The sequence below is a fragment of the Oryx dammah genome, unplaced genomic scaffold (genome assembly GCF_014754425.2).
Source record: "Oryx dammah isolate SB20612 unplaced genomic scaffold, SCBI_Odam_1.1 HiC_scaffold_27, whole genome shotgun sequence".
Lineage (NCBI taxonomy): Eukaryota > Metazoa > Chordata > Mammalia > Artiodactyla > Bovidae > Oryx > Oryx dammah.
In genome coordinates this window covers 96,970,942-96,992,896 of record NW_024070211.1, presented here as the reverse complement: position 1 = coordinate 96,992,896, position 21,955 = coordinate 96,970,942, and the positions used below count along the sequence as shown (strand labels likewise).

The window sequence follows — 21,955 nt, the reverse complement described above, 5'->3', positions numbered from 1 at the left end:
CAATGCAGGATGTTCAGTGAATATTCTCTGGGCCCTTTGAGGGTCTTAAAAATCTCAGTTTCCTAGCGTGAGGAAATTCTGGCAGGCCATGAAATCTAGGACCTCACTCATATGCATCTTAATTATTGAGTCCAAGAGGGTAGAGTTACCATATTTCTGTATTATCTTGTATTCCTCCCTTCTCCCACATCTAATTTATCAACAAGCCCTGTTTTCTTCTTTGTTAACATTAGTTTTATATTCTTATCATTTTGCTTATCCCTCTGATCTGTTGAATCAATCTATAAAATTCTTTGAAAAAAAATATCCTCTGTTAGATTATGATAAGAATTGAATTGTCTTTATAGAATAAATGAGATCAATGAACATTTTTATGATTTTTGCTTTCCTTACATCAAACACAGGGTCTGTGTCTTTCCATTCAAGTCTTTTATGTACTTCAAAAACATTCTGTATTTTCTTCATCCATTTTATATTTACACTGATTATATATCACATATTATATGTTTATTACATATGCACTGATAGATTTATTCCCATATAATAAATCAATTTAAATTGTGGTTTTAATTAATAAATATAATTATTTCTAAATTTTCCTTGCTGTAATTAATGTGGTCTTTTAATTTTTTAACTGCTTATTGCTATTGATATTTATATAAAGTTTTAAATCCAAGAGTCTTGCTGAACTCCCTTTATTCTGGCTGTATGTTTGCAGATTCCCTTGGATATTTTTATATAAACATAGTATCTGCACATAATAAAAGTTCGCCCCTTTACTCCCAACTAGTCAACTAGTTTATTTTTTTCTTCTCTTATAATATTGGTTAGGACCTTCAGGATATTGCAAATAGTGAGTGTTAGTTTTCAAATTAAAAGAAGAGTCTCTAACATTTTATCATTGAAGTTTTGTAAGGAGTAAATAGCTCATCATATTATCTTTAGGTTTTTTAAAACTGTCAAAAGCTAATTTGTTTCTGCAGTAGAAAGTCTTAGTGAAAATCTTGTTTGAAAAAATGAAACTGGCTGTTTCAGCCTTTTGTAAGAAAAAAGGGAAAGAAATGTGGAGTATAAGCTAGTAATGTTATTTAAAACATTAGTGAAAAGTAGGTTTATGTTTCATGGAATAAAGAACTCTCTGCACGACACATATTTGTATGTTTATAAGCATTTTCTGTGCTTTGAACATTTTCTCTTAAAGTTTTAATATACATACTTGATTGTTTTTCTAACCTAGAAAATTTTCAACACCTCCATCCTCTCCCAGAACATCAGGAATCTTAACATCTTTAAACGTCCATTTAAGACTCCATCTTCCTTATTATTGCTTACTTTAGAAAATTCTATCAATTTTCAAAATAAAAAAGACAGGTTTTTATTCCTAACTGCTGGTAATGAGCGAGTATACCAACCTGTGAACTGATGGGCTTGCCCATTTCTTATATTCTGTTCTTTACTTTTGGGTTCACTTTCCTTCTTGCCATAGTGTTTCTTTCAGTGAGGGTGGGTGGGTCTTTATTGAAAAATATTTATTTCACTGCTGCTATTGAAAGAGTTTTATAGGTAACTGGATTATTCTAAGCTGATGTTTTGTCTCCTTAGTACTTTGATTGTATTGTTCTTTGATATTTTGTTTGTGAGGGATCTCCTAATTGTTTATCTTTTGTAGGTAATTTGCATTTTCCATATTTTCTTCTAAAAATTTAAAGTGTTTTTTTTTAATATTGAAGTCTTTAATTCACTTAGAATTAATTTTTTATGTAGTATAAGATAAGATTCCAATTTTATTTTATTTTTTCTCTTTGGAAACTCAGTTCTCCCAGTACCATTTACTTTATATAGTCTTTCATTTTCCCCAGTGGACCTGAAATGAAACTTCTGTTTTTACACTAGTTCCATATATGAATGGATTTTATAGGCTTCTAATTCTGATTCATTGATTAATTTATTTCTCTCAGACTCAGCTATTCTACCTTTGTCATAAATATTGATGTCTGATTGGGCAAGATTTTTAGGTTATTCTTGGCTCTTTAATTGTCTTTGCACATTTTAGAATCAGATTGTCAAATTCTATAACTAATTTTGGAGTTTTGATAGGTATCATGGTTTTATATAGATCAATTTGAGGAAACCTGATATCCGTATGCTATTGAGCTTTCTTACTGACAGACTATCTCACTAGATAATTTTTAATTATTTTTTTTGTATTTCAATAAGGTCCTATATTTTTATGCAGATAGATCTTATGCATTTTTATTAGATTTGTTCTTTTGTAAAATGATTTTTCTTCTTATATAATTACTTTATTAAAAATATTGTTTTGAGGTTTATGCATAGATGTGTGAAATAAATTTTTCTACGCTGTTATTATACTCAAACACTTTGCCAGACTATATAATTTCTAATTATCTATAGATTATTTTGAGTTTCTCATGAAGATACTAACTATTAGGAATGATATTCAGCTCTTATTTTGCTATATTGGGTAAGGTCTGTAATACAATGATGAATAGAAACTAAACTAGTAAGCATCCTTGCTTTGCTCTTGACCATAAAGGGAGTTCTTTTGACTCTTTCTTATCTCTAGGGATATACTTTTCATGTTAAGAAGGCTCCCTTCTATACCAAGTTTGCTAGTCTTTTTTACAGTGCTTGTGTATTATCTTGTATCAGATATATATTTTTTTTCTGTAAGTGTTGAGATGGTCTTCTTATTTATTTTTAAAAATCTATCAGTTTGGTGAATAACATTTAAAGATTTTCTAATGTAAAAACACCCTTGCATTTCTATAATATATCCATAATTTACATAATTATAATAAGTATAACATAATTATGTAAATTGTGGTCATAAATTATATTTTTTATATACTTGTAGATTTGGCCTGCTGACATTTTCTTTAGAATTGTTGAGCATAACTTCATTTTACAGGTAGAATGGTCTGTAATTTTCTTCTCTCAGACTATCTTTTTTTTATCTTCTTTTTTAGTTTCGGTATCGAATTTACTAGGCTCTTAGCACGAGCTGAGGAATCTCTTCCCCTTTTTGTCCTCTGGTAGAATTCTTGTAACACTATCTGAATCCCCTGGCCTTGGGGTTCTTTTTGATGTGAATACTTCTAAACTCGGTTTTGGTTCCTTTATAAGACTGCTCGTTTTCTGCTTTTGTTTGTTTGCTTGAGCCAGCTTTATTGAATGATGTTTTTGCTAGTAAAGTTTTGAAGTTTTCAAATTTATTGCATGAAGTTGATAATAAACATTCTATTTTCATCTTTTTCTTTTATAACAAGCTGTGCTTATGTCCCCATTTTCATTTGTACTACTTTTTATGTCTTTTTTTCCCTTTGTAATTCTCTCTAGAGGATTTCCTATTTGGGGATCTTTTCAAAACCCAGTATTTCAATTTTGGTCAATTATTCATCTTTTTCCTGGTTGCTTTTAAGGAGTTCTTTTGTCTTTCCTGATCTACAGTTTCACCACAGTCTCATTAGGCTTGGATTCATTTCTAAATTTTTCTTGCTGGGAACTTGCAGTGTCCTCAGTTTTTGTGACTCTTCGATTTGGGGTAATTATCAGCTTGACCTCTGTGAATATACCTTCCTCATCATTCCCTGGTTAATCTTCTGAAACTCCTGCTAGGCACATTTCAGAATCTTTTGATTTACCTTCCATGCTTCTTAACCACTCTTTCAGATTTTGTATCACATTATGTTTTTGTTTAATTTTTTAATTGAAGTATAATTGATTTGCAGTTATGTTAGTTTCAGGTGTACAGCAAAGTGATTCACTTATACATATATATGTGTATGTATCTACCACATCTGCATTCTTTTTTCAGTTCTTTTCATTGTTACATTATTTTTTAATAACTGCATAATATCTTCAGTAATGTTGTCTGTGTTCTGTATAGAATGTGTTCTTTCTATTGAGTTTTAAAAATTAATTTTTTATTTTCAAATAATTCCTTTTCATGCCTATCTTTTCTTTCCTTCCTTTGTTTCAAATTTCTTTTTCCTAGAAACATCACATTTCTCTCTCAGAGGATTACAAATACTCTTTATTTTAAAGTTTTTGAACACTTTTCTATTTTTTGTTTGGAGAGAAGTCATGGACTGATTATCAGTTTTGTTGTCTTTCTTATCATTAAACTTCTGTGGAGTTCTGGAGTGTGGATTGCCTGCTTCCCTTGGTCTCTCTGTGCCACTCAGTATGAGTTGGGCAGTGGCCTCTGCTCTGCAACTCAAGACTTCCAGTACAGAGCCAGGTCTGGCAGCTTGGATGCCTTCCCTGGGGTCCAGTATGGAGCTTGGGTCGTGAGGCTGCGCTCATGTGCTCCTGCCCCTGTGAGTACATGTTTTCCATTAGCTATAGTCACCCTTAGCAGCTTTGTTCAGCCTCCTTTTCATGGTGGTAGAGCTTTACCAAGGTTCTTCTCTCAAGCAGGAAACCTGTCTTTGTCTCTGCCTCACATAGGGTCTAATTTTCTCCTGACTTCTTTCTTTTTCTCCAGGTCTAGTAGAACTTTGGGTTCATTTCTGTTCATCATCTTTCATTTCTATTGCCTTTCTAATCTTGTAATTGTGAGATTTCCAGCTCATCACTGGCCTAGAAATGTCTGGGTCTGACCTATTAACCAGTCAGGATGGCTTCCCCTTCACACAGTGACATTTAGTTTGTGCACCCTGCTACGTTAGTGGCATCGTGTCTCACGAAGTTTCCTTGTGTGGCCACGACCTCTTCTTCAGAAACAATGGTCCCTTTTGAGCTAAATTTTCAGGGATTCCCTTTCTTGGGACCTATGATTCAAATGTTTGACATGAAAGCAGCACATCTAGTGGGCTAACTGAGGGAGCTATTCTCTGATATTTACTGAGTTTGTAGCCCTTGGGAAACATTTTGCTGCACTGAACCTTTATTTTTTAATTTGGAACTTTTAGGACAGTTATCTATGAAAGCACGATAAAAGTAGTAAGTGTTAGTTGCTCAGTCATGTCTTACCCTTTGTGACCCCACAGACCGTAGCCCATCAGGCTCCTCTGGCCATGGAATTCTCCAGGCAAGAATACTGGAGTGGGTAGCCATTCCATTCTCCAGGGGATCTTCCCAACCCAGGGTTCAGACCCAGGGTCTCCTACATTGCATTGCAGGCAGATTGTTTTCTGTCTGAGCCACCAGGGACGCCCAGGTGGCATATAAGTAGTAAAGTGCCATGGAAAGATTTATCTAAAGTCTCATGGAGAATGAAATCATTGGGGACATATTCAACAAAATATCCAGCCTGTGACAGCTGAGTGTTGTTTCAGCAAGCCACGCTTTCATTTTACTCATTTAGCCAACATTTAAGGAGCAGCTTCAGTATGATAGGCACTGACCTAGGCACAGTGAGCTGAGCTGATGTGGCCTAGTAAGGTTAGATCTCACCCATGCTTCAATTTTCTTCTAATAATGAGAGGTTCGATATGTCCAAATACACCACTGTGATGTTAATAATAGACCGAAACAGACTTTGAGGAAAATAGGGAAGCTTCATTTCAGACTAAAAGCTCTTAGTCACTTTGACACAGTTGCTCTTTACACTGGTATTTTCTTGGTTTAAGTGACGACATACTGAGATGACTGGGACAAATCAACAGATTTGATACTTAAAAACCTTTATTTTCACAGAAACTATTTGGCAAGCCCTGACTTTGTATTTATAGGTAGTAAGTACAGAAATACAACTTCCTCTTCTACTTATAATTAGTTTTGAGTATTGGTCTATCCTTATGCTCCCCAGTTGGACTCTATTCTCTTGTAAGAGATAAACCTCTTTAAGAAAGAAAAAAAGGCTGTGTATATGCCAGATCCCTGCTGGTTCTGTACTTCCTGGTTTCCTGACTCTGATCTTCACGTGACCTCAGGTTTATAAGAGCTGTTATTCAGGTAGCCCAGCAGTCTTAGAGCCAGGTAGACTATATTATAGCATAGAAAGAACAAGGAATTAACTGAGCGAGGTATTTTATGTCTTTGACTTATTGATTACATATTTTATTGACAGGCATAAGGAGTGCCATTATATGTTACTGTTATCAAGGCTGAGAAAGTCCTGCCCAGGGATTGTTCATTCCCTGAACAGCCAGAGTCCCCCTTAAACATTTAATGACATCCTTGTAATATTTTATTTTCCTTTAGTTTTCCTCTTCCAGATGTACTTTACCCCCTCTCCCATTTTAGCCTTCGTCTACCCCTTCCAGACTGATTTGTACAAAGGACCACTTGTTTCTGACTAGGCTGCCTTTCCTTCCTGATAAATGTCCACAGGCAAATCTGAGTGGTGGGGGACCTAAATCTGGGGGCTTGCTGTGGGGACCTGAAGTGGCACAGGAAGGGGTGGAGTAAAATGCAGAGAGAGGAGAGAAGGAGCCTTTTTGCCTTGTCAGATGCCTTCTGCTTTGTTGACTTTCGATTCCATCCACAGCCTGGCTGTGGGCTAGGCCAGGCCTCGTGCAGTCGGGACCATTACAACAGCCACTTCATCCCTCCCTGGGCCACTGTTCTCATGCACGGGGCAGCCAAGGAAGGAAGCAGTTAAGAGGTCAAGAACTGTTAAGAAATGTTCTAAGTTTAGCCCTCCAAGGATATCTTTTAGAGCTGGTCAGCTTCCCTTTTTGTGTATAGAAAATAAATAGATATCCAGCAGAAAATATAGTGTTAGTCACCCAGGCTTATAGAATGATGGTGGTATTTTTTTTTAATCGAAATACAGTTGATTTACAATATTGTGTTAGTTTCGGATGTACAGCAAAGTGATCCAGTTATACATATATGTTTTTTTCAGATTTCTATTACATGTTACTATAAGATACTGAATGTAGTTCTCTGTGGTGTATGATAAATTCTTGTTGTTCATCTAGTTTATGTATAATGGTGTGTATGTCTTAATCCTATACTCCTAATTTATCCCTCTCCTGACCCATTTCCCCTTTAATAAGCATGTTTGTTTTCTATGTCTGTGAATCTGTTTCTGTTTTTCTTTTTAATTTTAATTTTTACTTTATTTTACTTTACAATACTGTATTGGTGTTGCCATACATTGACATGAATCCGCCACGGGTGTACATGAGTTCCCAAACTCATGTACATGAACCCCCCTCCCACCTCCCACCCCATGTAATCTCTATGGATCATCCCTGTGCACCAGCCCCAAGCATCCTGTATCCTGCATTGAACATAGACTGGCGATTCGTTTCTTACATGATAGTATACATGTTTCAATGCCATTCTCCCAAATCATCCCACCCTCTCCCTCTTCCACAGAGTCCAAAAGTCCACTCTACACATCTGTGTCTCTTTTGCTTTCTCGCATACAGGGTCATCATTACCATCTTTCTAAATTTCATATATATGTGTTAGTATACTGTATTGGTGTTTTTCTTTCTGGCTTACTTCACTCTGTATAATCGGCTCGAGTTTCATCCATCTCATCAGAACTGATTCAAATGTATTCTTTTTAATGGCTGAGTAATACTCCATTGTGTATATGTACCACAGCTTTCTTATCCATTCATCTGCTGATGGACATCTAGGTTGTTTCCATGTCCTGGCTATTATAAACAGTGCTGTGATGAATATTGGGGTACATGTGTCTCTTTCTATTCTGGTTTCCTCGGTGTGTATGCCCAGCAGTGGGATTTCTGGGTCATAAGGCTGTTCAAATAAGCTTATTGCTATCATTTTTTTTTTAGGTTCCACATATAAGTGATATCATATAGTATTTGTCTTTCTCTTTCTGACTTGCTTTTTGCTTAGTGTGAAAATCTCTAGGCCCATCCATGTTGCTGCAAATGGCATTATTTCATTCTTTTTCATAGCTGAGTAACATTTCATTGTATATATGTACCACATCTTCTGTGTCCATTCAAAATGATCATGGCATTTTTGGAACATTTACTAAGCTGTATCCACTGTTCCACCCATTTTCATCTATTAATGCTTATAATCCTCGTGAAAATCCAAGGGTTTAGGTTCTGTTGTCCTCATGTTATAGATGAGAGAAGCCTAGAGTTTAAAGTCTTGCTGAATCAGCTGGTAAATGGACACAAACCCAAGCAATCTGCTTTTCCAAAAATTTAAAATAAAAAAAAACATAAATGTCATTGTTTCTATTATCTGTCGTCTCTATTGAAACAATGTCATTGTTTCAGTTTGTTGATGCTACTAGACTATTTCTTGAGAAATGGGTGTTCCCAATATTCCCCTATTACACACACACACAAAAATCTTTCAAATGAATGAGAGGGATTGTTAGCACTAGAAAGAAATGAAAAAAAAAATGAATTGACAAATCTGAACAGCTGAAAGTACATTGCTGTCTTCTCTGGGGTTTCCTAATAATTAGCACTTCTTTTCTTCTTTCTCAGCAAACCTTGAAGAAGAAATGGGTGGAGTTCAGATCTCTGCAGTTACAGGAACAGCGCCTGCTTCATGGTAAATGTGATTTCCGGTTCAGAAACCACACTTATATTTCATTCTCTCAGTACTTCTGTACCTAAATTGTTTTAAGATTGTCATCATTACAAGGAAAAAATTGTCTAGCATGGGTCAAAAATAGTCTGTATTCTTTTGGCTTGGCTTTTGGAGTGACCAGTGTATTTGGAGGAGGGGTAAGTCACATGACGTCCCCTCTTCCATACACATAACACACACACATGGAAACATGGACACACATGCCTGCATGCACACGCTCACAAGAAGCACCTGGGGATTTCAGAAGAGCAATATGAATGACTGCCTCATTTCCTTATTACTTTGGCAGATGACTTAAATTCCTGAGAATGCCTATGGCTCAGGGGCTGCGTAGTTCTGAGAAACTCTTGAAACTGGAATGGTAGTATGCTTCTTGGGTGGAGCTTGTATTATTTGTTCAAATTGTGTAAGTTACAATAATGCAGAGGTATTCTCCTTCATGGCTCTCAAACCCAGGAAATGTGAAGGATCTTTAAAACAGTAAATACATGCTTCTTGCCATTGTATGCATTCTGAGAAGAAGGGTTGAATTTAACATTTGTTGACTTGGCACTTGCTGTGTGACTGGTATAACCTGAAGAATGAACTTATGTGTACAAATAACGCACTGAAACCACTAGCTATGTGGGTGTGAAATATAGCTTATATACTTGTTAGATAAGACTGACCTAAAGTCCCTGTTTATAACCGTACACTATCTGTTTGTTAAGTGATCATCTGTTTATAGAAAAAATATACATTTAATTCTTAATTTGGCACTAATTTATGACAGAAGTTTGTGTTCAAGTTCTTTCTTTTCAGAAAATGAAACATATATGTTACTTCTCTATTTGTGTTTACAAAGTAATTTTCCTAAAAATGTATAACAGTGTGTTTCTGAGGGATCTAAAATTTGCTAACAACTCAGAGAAGGCAGTGTCACCCCACTCCAGTACTCTTGCCTGGAAAATCCCATCGACAGAGGAGCCTGGCAGGCTGCAGTCCATGGGGTCGAAAAGAGTCGGACACGACTGAGTGACCTACTTTCACTTTTCACTTTCATGTATTGGAGAAGGAAATGGCAACCCACTCCAGTGTTCTTGCCTGGAGAATCCCAGGGACGGGGGAGCCTGGTGGGCTGCTGTCTATGGGGTCGCACAGAATTGGACATGACTGAAGTGACTTAGCAGCAGCAGCAGCAGCAGAGGCACAAATATATGGCTACTTCCTGGATTTCTGTAAACTTCAGGGTCTGCAGACTTGCAGGGGAGCATCCTAAAGGGGAGATGGGGTTTGATCTGATAAGTGTAGGCAGTTCTGTGGTTCTGTGGGCATGGCCTTGTATAGACAAGGTCCTTTGTTCAGGTTCAAGGAGATTGGCTCCTCATTGTCTATATTTTTTGAGAGAGAAAAGAGTTCTTTAGTTTACTTTTTATAGACCTAGAAGGCATGAGATTCTACAAGCCAAATGCTCTCCAATCAGAAGACATTCATCAACTTGTTGCCAGATGAAATAAAATAGGTTTTGTTAACAAAAAAGAACACATTATAACCGGTCACTACAGGGCTGGCCCTACTCAACTTTGCAGATCAAATGGAAAAATAAACAAACAGTCTCTTTTAATATTGTCAACCAAGGGCAAAGGAGAGCAGCAGTAGAGACAATCAGCATGAGGTTTAAAAAACACATTTCTGAGTGTGTAATGTCCTATTACTTTTCCTGAAGCAAAGTCACCTTCAAATGATTTTTTTTTTTGGCTAGTATTACAAATAATCTCCTTTCTTTTAGCAGCATACCAAACAACTCAGATGGTACAGAAGCAAGTGGGATATGAACAGGCTGTTGGTGTGAGATTAAAATTTGACTTTGGAGAGCCCAGATGTAGGTTATTAAAGGTTGATGAAGAAATTCAGCCAAGCAGATAACATTCAATTTTTTCAAATGATTATTTATTTTAGGACAGGGATGTTTTCTGGTACACTACCATTTCAAAGAATTTAAGTATTAAAGTATTCTAAGAATAAACTGGGAATATCGAGGCTCTAAGATATCCTTTCTGTTCTAAACATCTTTTAATTCTCTAATAATCAGTCCATAAGGTGCAGGTTTTATAACTGTGCTTTCCATACACTTCAAGTGATGTTATAATAATTTTACAGTTATTTAAAAATACAGTAACTAAAACCAGAGGAACTAAAATAGAGAAAATCCATAAGAGGGCATTTCTCCAAGTATATTCTTTGGAACCCATTTCTATGATGATTTTAATAAAAAGTGGCAGGGTCACTTCAATGTAAGAAATGATTCTTTTGGAAATTCAAAAGTTGCACTGGAATACTGTTAGAGGAGTTGAACTGTTCTAATGTGAAGAATTTTGTTTCAGTTTATTTAATCTAGACCATTTTTGTGACCATGGAATCCTTTACATGAAACTAATCCATGAACAAGGGTTTCCCAGATGGCACAGTGCTAAAGAATCCGCTTACCAAGGCAGGAAACGCAAGAGATGGAGGTTTGGTCCCAGGAAGATTCCTGCAGTAGAAAATGGCAACCCAGTCTAGTATTCTTGCCTGGAAAACTCCATGGACAGAAGAGCCTGGCAGCCTACAGTCACAGGGTCACAAAGAGTCAAACACAACCCAGTAACTGAGCATACACAGTCTATGGACAAATAGCTTGAAAAATCATACTCTTAAGCTTATCAAATGACCTCATAGACAGTCACTTATTTGTGCAAGCTTGGTGAAAAGAATTATTCACCCGTACTCTTTCTTGTGCCTTTCAAAGAGAAATTTTGATGTATTTACTTGTAAGAAGTGATGCTTAGATCTGTTTCACAGGAGGCTTTCTTTTCTATATTCCAGGTGATGCAACTAACTGCCCAAGTTTGGAAAATATGGACATAGATGAATTCACATTGCCTGGACCCCTGCCTGGCCCCGCCCTCCCGGACCGGAATCGATTATCCAGTGCAAGCAGTTGTAAGAGCTGGCTGAGCTCCATGACGATAGACAGTGAGGATGGGTACCAGACCTGTGTGTCTGAAGACTCCAGTCGGGAAGCCTTCAGCCGCCAGACAAGCACAGATGATGAGTGCTTTGTCCCCAGGGAAGGAGATGATTTTCTGAAGAGGTCTTCGAGGAGGAATCGGAGCGTTAGTTCTGCCAGCAGTGGGTCCATGTCTCCTTTGTGCGAAGGTAACTTCTCAGGCATGTATGGGACCCTGCCCAGGAAAAGCAGAAGGGGAAGTGTCCGGAAACAGCTGTTGAAATTCATCCCAGGCCTTCACCACGCTGTGGAAGAGGAAGAGAGTCGCTTTTAGTGGGTTGTCCTGCCCTTTCATGTTAGCTTATTTTGTAAATATCTTCAGATTCCTTTAGATCAACTCCACCCAATTTAAGTGGGAAAGTGCAGATGGATTGCAAAACTGACATCTCATTTCATGGCAGTAGTGGACTTTATTTAAGCTTTCCTACTACTGTGTATGCTTCTGCAATTGTTTTTTAACAAGAACCATTCAAGTTCTAAGCAGGCAGTAGGAAAATTAAATAACAATAAATTACAAAAATATAACAAATTAACTCAAGTGCCTGCTCATTTTAATGCTGCCTATGAAGGCAAGGGTAATATTTATTTTCTAGATTAGTCATGTGAAAAGTTGAGAACTTTTTAGAATCAAGTGTAAATAAGAATGTGACAGAATGTAATTATTTGGAATACCTTCTGTAGATTAATTGGTAGGTTACAAAACTTATATTTGCTTAAGCTCAGTAGACTATGGGGAGGCTTATTAATAGGCAATTTTGAATGTTTCTGTTCAAATTTATGAAAGATTAGAAGCGAAGATGATCATCAGCCCTTTTCTATATCCACAGTGATAATAAAGCAGGAAGTAGATTTAATAGGAGGATTTAAGGTTTATAAAATCCATTGAAAGATGTTTTCTAAGATGGGTACTAAAGAAGACTATAATAAGGTCTTTTATATTGGTGGCCTAAACAAAATGGATGAGGATGTCTTTCTTACCTGATTCAACTTTTGCTCTTCCTAAACATTGATGACAAGTCTGGAACTCTCAAGATCCTACAGCTCTGTGATGTTTTTTGAACAAATATCTAAAATTTGAAAAGTTAGAGTTAGGAAAAAGATTTTCGTCCTGTGGAATTTTTTTTTCCACATTGCTCCTCACTTTATATTCTTAGTAGTTCTTGCCGCAGCACTCTCTTGTCTATTAGTTATGTTGGTATCACTTTAATCCTCACCTTTCAATCACATTTTTATTCAATAGCCGTTAAAGTTCATGGTTTCTCTGTTCTGGTGATACAGCTGCTCATTACCTATATTCTAGGGTAGATATTCTGGACAATGCAATATACAGACCCTACCGATTGTGATTGCTGTGTGTGCATGTGTGTGTGTGTATGTGTGAGAGATAGATGACTTTGAGTGCAACTGATACACTTTAATAAACTGAGTAAAGAGTGACTCATTTTGAGAGAAAAAGAGATGAGGGCAAGGAAGCTTGTAGGGTAAGACATAAATGATAAAATAAAATAGGAAAATATTTCTAATGGGACATACTTTCTATTAATTCTTTGAATTCAGGAGTATCCAGTGGGCTCTGCATAAGAATCATTCATGTGAAGAGTAGAGCTTTCACAGGAACAATGGCAATCTTGTCTGTCATTTACCGAATGCATAATAGGTGAAAGATGTTGTCCATGTGATTCCAGAAATAAACCTGTAGAGAGACATTAGGCATATAGATAAGGAAGCAGGTATTCAGAGAAGCCCCCATGGTCACTGGGAGGGCTAATCTTGGAAGCCAGTTTTTCCCAGCTCTAGCTTACCTGCTTAGTCTCTCCAGATGTTGTTCACCTCTTTGCTGGTTCTGTGTAGTTACCACCACAGGATTACCATTTGCCCCAACCTCAATATTTAAAATGTACAATTGTAGATATTGCATGAATAAGGATATTATAAATAGGAGAAAAAACCCTCTTTGGTAAATAGGAAGGCAAACATATATAAGGTGACTCATCTCAGGTCTACAAGCAAGTTTTCAGATATAAGCACATAACTTATAATAACTACATGGTTAGCAATACATTTATTTTCAACAGGGTCTGCAAATCAATTGTGATTTGACAGATATTGCTTATTTCTCACCACAGACGAGAATTGTCATGTTAAAGATCTGCTTACATGAATGTAGTATTTTCTGTTTGTCCTCTTTCGCCAAGTCCAGGGGCAAAAATACTACATTTATTTTAGGAAAGATGATTTTAAAGTATTCTATGTGAACAATGTTTTAAGAACTACCACAGTTCATCTGGAAGAGCAGACAGCATGTCATTTGCTTCTCTGTGGTTTTAAGTATTAAATATAGTATGATACCATCTTACAGTAAGCATCAGCCCAAAATGGTAGAGGGAAGAAGCCCGGCACGTTGCACTGTCGCCTGCGATAAGAAGCGTGAGAGTCGAGTCAGATATGTTCTGGAAAAAAAAGTTAAGCATTTTTTAACCAAAGTACAGGAAGGAAGGGCATCTCATATTTTGTGTGTTCACAAGTTGTAAGAAACCTGATGTTGAGTGGAAATGTGGGTAAATTTCTCATAGCATAGTTTTTCAACCTGAATCTGACCTCAGTGAGGCTTTAGAAGATGTCATTTCTCGAATTTTCTGGTGCGCAATGACCACAGTGACTTACTTGGATATAATTTACTGGGAATAGAAAAGTGAAGAATTTTTTCTTAACCCTAAAGTTGTCAAATATGTAATATTGGTGAATTTGTTAATTGAAAATTTGTTATGAAAATGCATTTTTCTAATATGGCTTTGATTGATAAGTCAAATTTGAATCAGACCTATTAGGAATCACTCTTGTCATGTGACTATAGGAACACCACCATGTCACACAGGTTGGAACTATATTTTTTGAAATGACTTTTATTTATCATTTCTACTTTTTAATGCTCTTCCATCTTAATGCATGATATAAACAATATTTAAAATCCTAGTCTGAACTGAAGATCAAACTTGGAAACAGCTTGTGTATACTAATCATAAAGTATAAATATTTGTGGATGTATACAGTCTAAGCATAGTAAATAACACATAACAACTATATTATACTTTGGATCACAAAATTATTGGTGCTTTATATCCAATTCCTTACATAACTATGAGCAATGAAATAAAATTTTGACACCTTTCTGAAATAAAGAATCCTACTTTTCAATGACAGAACTTTCTGCTGTCTCTCTCTGTCTTTACTTACTTTAAATGAAATGGAATTTGAAAAACCTTTAATAACACCTACCTCTTTGAGCTTCTTAAAATATATTACCTATTTAATTGAGGCTTTGCACTTGTATTAGTTTTCTGTTGTTTGACAAATTGCTGCAAACATAGAGGTTTAAAACATATTTATTATCTCAAAGATTTGTGGGTCAAGAGTATGGGCAATGTTTAGCTTGGTATCCTTGAAACGAAGCAGGACCCTGTGGTCCTTGACCTCCAACCCCGCAACATCCTCTGCCTGCTTTTGCCTGTGGAAAACTTCAGTCAAAGAATAAGTTTAATCAAAGAAATGAAAATGTAGAAACAAAGGAAAACAGTCAAAGGAGAGCAAATAATAATAATGTAGTCATTACACATAGTTAAGGACCTTTATTTCCTTCTCAAGGATTATAGATAATATTCTGAACCATATCCCAGGAGCTGTCTTATAGATACTAAAACACCAGGTGAAAAAATTAACTACATGATGACCAGACTATACTGATGACATAAGCTGCCACAATTCCAAGAATTTGCCTCAAAGAAATGGGAAGAAACAGACCCTGAAACTGAAAAATTAACTGTACCTAAAACAACCAAGTTGACATTGATTAGCCCACTGATGACCAGTTTGAAGATGACTGTCAAAGATGACTGTGCTGTTCTCTATGTAACCTCATTTCTGTCTCTAAAAACTCTTGCCCCTCTGGTTGTGTGTGTGTGTGTGGGGGGGTCTGCCAGTTGTCAGGGGGTACAGCTTTTGGACAGATGTCTGCCCACCATCCCCCTAGTTGCTGAAATATGAAATAAAGCAAGCTTTCCTTTCCATCAAACTGGCCTGTTTATTGGCTTTTGAACTGTGGTCATCCAGACCCCACACTCTTTGTAACATCCTCAGAGTTTCACAGAGCAGCAATCATGATGTCACCCAGGACTGAGTTCTTATCTACAGGCTTGACTGGGTAAGGATTTCCTATCACAGTTCCTCAGGGTTGTTGTCAGAAGCATTCCTTATAGCCATAGGTTTCATGGCAACTTGCTTATCAAAACCCAACAAGAGAGAGAAAGAGATACTACAAGCATTAGTTGCTCAATCATGTCCAACTCTTTGTGACCCCATGGACTGTAGCCTGCTAGGCTCTTCTGTCCATCAAATTCTCCAGGTAAGATACTGGAGGGGGTAGCCATTCTCTTCTCCAGAAGATTTTCCCCAACTCAGGGATTGAACCTGAGTCTCCCACATTGCAGGCAAATTCTTTACCATCTGAGCCAGGAGGGAAGTGAGATAATGCAAATGTAACCAGACTGACATCCCAGTACCTTTGCCATAGAACAGAACATAATCACAAGAGCAATATCCTATCAATTGTGCCATCTATTGGTTAGCTACAAGTCACAGGACCCACCCACACTCACAAAGCTGGGCTTACACAAAGGCATGAACATCAGGAGGAGGGGATTGGGAGCTACCTTAGAAGCTATTCACAGCACTATTCAAGGAGTTCACAAATTGATAATTTAAGACACTGAGTCTTCTCTAAACTTCTCTGAGCAAAAAGAAAGTGTGAATATCACCATTTTTAATTTTTACATAGAGAAATGTTAAGATTAATGATTTTTTAAATTAAAGAAATTGGCCAAGATTGTATAATCAGCCAAAAAGCTGAGGAGGAAACTATATCCAGCTCTGTTACAGACGTCCCAGCTTTGTCCCCCAGCTGCATGAAATGACAGAAGATTTTAAAAGAATCTTAAAGAGTGAACCAGTTACTTGCTTCTAAATTCTGCTCAGGGAATCTGAATGTATTTAAGTGAATTCACTGATTGATATGCTGGACTTTATCAAGTCTATGTGGGTGCATCTTTGTGAGCAGATGAAAGGAATTCCACAGAAAAACAAAATTTTCATAATCAAAACTATAAAACTCAAAATGATATGATTAACTATGAGCAAATTGTCAGGTGATCTTGCAAACAACACATTTATTAGAACTTGGGAAAATAAGACAGTTTGAAGAATAGAAAGCATGTATATCTTAGGAATAGAGGATAAGCCCCACAACTTGATAAAGAACATCTATAAAAACCCTACAGCTAGCTAATATTATGACATGAGAAAGTGGATGCTTTCTCCCTAAGATGAGGTACAAACAAAGAATATCCCCTCACCACTTTTATCTATCACTATACTGAAAATCCTAATTAGTTCACTAAGACAAGGAAAGGAAATAAAAGATACAAATTGGGAAAGAAGATGTGAAATTTCCTTTGTTTTCAGATAATATGATTGTCAATGTGAAAAATCCCCCCAAATCAACAACAAACATTCTGAAACTAATAAGTGAGTATAGCAAGATTATAGGACACAAATGACTATACAAAAATATGGTAACTGGTTTCCTGTATACAAGAAATGGACAACTAAGATTTTAAACTCAACCATCAATACTGTTCACAATAGTACCAAAAAATAAATCACTTCGGTATGAACTTGACAAAATATATACAGATCTATACAGATCTATTTATATCTCAATGCTGATGAAATAAATCCAAGAAAATCTAAATAGATATTCTGTGTTCGTGGGTTGAAAGACTCAATAGTGTTGATATTAGTTCTTCCTAACTCAACTATAGATTCACTGACATCCCAATCAACATTCCTGCAAGCTATTTTTAATCATTGAGAAACAGATTCTAAAATTTCTATGAAAAAGCAAAAGATAGACTAGCTAAGGTAACACCAAAAAGAAGTATAAGAAGGAGGAGGAAGAGAAGATGAAAATTAGAGGAATCACAATACACAATGTCTAGATGCCCTATAAATCTATAATGATTGAGACAACCTGGTTTTGGCAAAGGAATAGACTTGTAGATCAATGAAACAGATTAAAGTACCCAGATATAGACCTGCACAAATATAGTCACTGATCTTTGACAAAGAAGTAAATGTAGTTTCATGGAGAAAGGACAGTATTTTTAAAAATGGTTCTTGAACAATTGGACATCCATATGCAAGACTTTACACATTTCATGAAATTAACTTAAATGAATCATAGACCTAGATGCAGAACATAAAAGTATAACATTTCTGGATGATGACATAGGAGAACATCTAGGTAACCTTGGGTTTGATGATAACTTTTTACATACACCAAAAAGGTGATTTGTAAAAGCAAAAACAGATATATTGGATTTTATTAAAATTAAATACTTCCACTTTAGGAAAGATACTGTTAAAAGAATCAAAAGAAAAATCTTACACTGGGAGAAAATATTTGCAAAACACATATTTGAAAAAGAACTTGCATCCAAAATATAAAAAGAACTTTTAAAATTCAAAAATAAGAATGCAAACAACCCAATTAAAGCATGCTCAAAAGATGTGAGCAAGCACATCTCCAAAGATGGTATGTAGGTGGCAAATAAGTGCATTAAAAGAGCTCAATATCATTTGTCACTTGGGATTTACAAAGTAAATTTAATTTACAAATTAAATCCCAAGTAGTAACAAGATACTACTCCACGGATGTTAGGATGACTAAAATCCAGATAAATGACAATATAAATTGCTGGCAAGGATGCATACTAACAGGAATCTTTCTTCATTGCTGATGGGAATGCAAACTAGTATAGTGCTTTGGAAGACAGTTTGGCGGTATTTTTACAAAGCTAAACATAATTTTACCATTATCTAGCATTTGCAGTTTTAGGTACAGACATACCTTGCTTAATTGCACTATATTTTGTTACACTTCACCGATATATATATATATATTTTTTTACAAATTGAAGGTCTTTAAAAAAATTGAAGGCAACCCCACATTAAGCAAGTCTATCAGCAAACTGCATTTGCTCACTTCATGTCTCGGTGTCACATTTTGTGAATTCTTGCAATATTTAAATTTTTTTCAATACTATTATATTTTATATTTGTTATGATGATCTGTGATCAGTGATCTTTGCTGTTATTACTGTAGTTGTTTTGAGCTGCCACAAACTGTGTTCATATAAGATGACAAACTTAATTGATAAATGTTAGGCGTATTCTGACTGTTCCACCAACCGTTTCCCCATCTCTCCCCATTGCCTCAGGCCTCCCTATTCTCTGAGATACACAATATTGAAATTAGGCCAGAGAATAACTCCACAATGGGCTTCTAAGTGTTCAAATGAAAGGAAGAGTCACACACCTTCTCCTTTAAATCAAAAGCTAGAAATGATAGAGCTTAGTGAGGAAGCCATGCTGAAAGCTGAGATAGGTCAAAAGTTAGGACCTTTTCCTGAATAGTTACTCAAGTTGTGAAAGCAAAGGAAAAAAAATACTGAAGAAAATTAAAGGTGCTACTAGAATGAACACATGAATAAGAGAGTGAGACAGTGTTATTGATGATATGGGAAAAGTTTGAGTGGTCTGGATAGAAGCTCAAACTAGCCACAATATTTCATTAAGCAAAAGCCTAATCCAGAGCATTCATTAATTCTATGAAGGCCAAGAGATGTGAGGAAGCTGCAGAAGAAATGTTTGAAGGTAGTAGAAGTTGGTTTCTGAAGTTTTAGGAAAGAAGCCATCTCTGTAACATCAAAGTGCAAGGTGAAGAAGCAATACTGATGCAGAAGCTGCAGCAAGTTATTCAGATCTAGCTAAGATCATTAATGAAGGTGATAACACTAACCAATAGATATTCCATATAGATGATCAGCTTTATTGGAAGAAGATTCCATCCAGGATTTTCATAGCTAGAGAGGAGAAGTCAATGCCTGGCTTCAAAGCTTCAAATGACAGACTGACTCTCTTGTTAGAGGCTCATGCAGCAACTGACTTTAAGTTGAAACCATTCTGAAAATCCTAGAGCCCTTCAGAAGTATGTTAAACTACTTTGCTTGTGCTCTATCAATGGAAAAATACAGAGCTTACATGACAGAACATCTGCTTACAACATGGTTTACTAACTATTTTAAACTCACTGTTAAGACCTACTGTTCAGAAAAAAAAAAAAAGCTTTCTTTCAGAACATTACTGCTCACTGACAATGTGTGTGATAACCCAAGAGCTCTGTTGGAGATATCCAATGAGATTTCATGCTGTTTTCATGCCTGCTAACACAACCTTCATTGTGCAGCTCATGGATCAAGGAATAATTTTGAATTCTAAGTCTTATTACTTAAGAAATACATTTTGTAAGGTTGTAGCTGCCATAGATAGTGATTCTTCTAATGGACCTGGGCAACGAAACTTCAGGAAAACATTTGCCGTTCTAAATGCCATTAAGAACAACTGTGATACATGGGAAGAGGCCAAAATATGAACATTAGCAAGAGTTTGGAAGAAGGTAATTCCACCCCTTTAGGTGATTTTGAGGGGTTCAAAACTTCAGTAGAGGAGATAGCTGTAGATTTGGTGGAAATAGCAAGAAAATCTGAAGTAGAAATGGAGCCTGAAGATGTGTCTGTAATGCTGCAATCTCATGATAAAATTTTAGTTAACGAGAAGTTACTTTTTAGAGATGAGCAAAGAAAATGATTTATTGAGGTGGAATCTACTCTTGGTCATGATGCTGTGAAGATTGTTGAAATGACCACAAAGAATTTAGAATATTACATAAACTTATTTGATAAAGCAGCAGTAGGGTTTGAAAGGACTGATTCCAATTTTGGAAGAAGTTCTACTATCGGTAGAATGCTATCAGATAACATTGCATGTTATAGAGAAATCACTCCAAAAAGGAAGAGCCAATCAATGTGGTAAACTTTATTTTTGACTTGTTTTTAAAAATTCCACAGCTATCCTAACTTTCGACAATCCCCACCGTGATCAGTCAGCAGCCATCAACATCAAGGCAAGACACTCCACCTACAAAAGCATTACAACACACTGAAGGTACAGATGATGGTTAGCATTTTTTAGCAATAAAGTATTTTTAAATTAAGGTATATACATTGGTGGGTATTTTTAATCCTTTTTTTTTTCCACTAATTAGCTTATTTGTTTATTTTTGGTTGCACTGGGCCTTTGCTACTGCATGCGGGCTTTCTCTAGTTGAGGTGATCTGGGGCGAGCCTTCATTCCAGTGCATGGGCTTCTCCTGATGGTGACTTCTCTTATTGTAGAGCATGGGCTCTAAGTGTGTGGGCTTCAGAGATTACAGCATGTGGACTCAGTTCTGCTGCATGTAAAATCTTCTCTGACCAGGGAATCAAGCCTGTGTCCCCTGCATCGGCAAGCATATTCTTCTCCCCACCACCAGGGAAGTGCCATTGGCCACTCTTTTAAATAATGATATTGCACAATTAATAGACAGCATATAGTTTAAATATAACTTTTATATGGACTGGGAAACCAAAAATTCATGTAACTCTATTTATTGTGCTGTTTACTTTATTAGGGCTTCCCAAATGGTGCTAGTGGTAAAGAACACGCCTACCAATGCAGGAGACATAAGAGTCGCAGGTTCAATCCCTGGGTCGGGAAGATCCCCTGGAGAAGGAAGTGGCTACCCACTCCAGTATTCTTGCCCGGAGAATCCCTAGGATGCAGAAGCCTGGCAGGCTGCAGTCTATAGGGCTGCAAAGAGTTGGACACGACTGAAGTGACTTAGCATGCACACATTTACTTTATTTCAGAGTCTGGAACTGAACCTGCAGCATCTCCTAAGTATGCCTATATTTGGGGCTTCTAGGGTACTCAGACAGTAAGAATCTGCCTGCAGAGCGGCAGACCCAGGTTCAATCCCTGGGGTCAGGAAGATCCCCTGGAGAAGGGAACCCGCACCTGTTTTCTTGCCTGGTAAAGAAGCCTGGCAGGCTTCAGTCCATGAAGTTATAAACAGTTGGACACGACTGAGCTACTAACACTTTCACTTTTTTCATGCTTATGTTTACCTGATTGACTGGAAAACTTATGTCCTCACAAAAACAAAAACAAATATTTGTGGCAGTTTTATTCTCAATCATAGAAAAAAATTGGAATGATCTGAAATGTCCTTTAATAGGTTAATGGATAAACAAACAGTGGAATATTATTCAACTATTGTAAAAATGAGCTATCAAGCCAGGAAAAGTCTTGATGAACCTTAAATACATGTTGATTAGTGAAAGAAGCTAGTCTGAAAGGGTTAAATACTGTATAGTTCCACTTATATGACATTCTGGAAGAGACAATACTGTAGTGATTGTGAAAATATCA

The 21,955-nt window shown here is 36.4% G+C and overlaps 1 protein-coding gene and 1 pseudogene across 3 annotated transcripts in view; both read left to right on the top strand.

The window, feature by feature from the left end:
• Positions 1-15,602, top strand: part of LOC120854818 (cytohesin 1 interacting protein) — an 85,435-nt gene extending 69,833 nt beyond the window's left edge. For all 3 annotated transcript variants that reach the window (XM_040229119.1, XM_040229120.1, XM_040229118.1), the window contains 2 exons: positions 8,400-8,466; positions 11,350-15,602. In XM_040229119.1, the coding sequence (XP_040085053.1) occupies positions 8,400-8,466; positions 11,350-11,807 (525 nt within the window). In that variant the 3' untranslated portion in view covers positions 11,808-15,602. The remainder of the gene's footprint in view (positions 1-8,399; positions 8,467-11,349) is intronic.
• On the top strand, positions 13,909-20,667 carry LOC120854148 (annotated as a pseudogene).
• Positions 20,668-21,955: the final 1,288 nt, after the last annotated feature.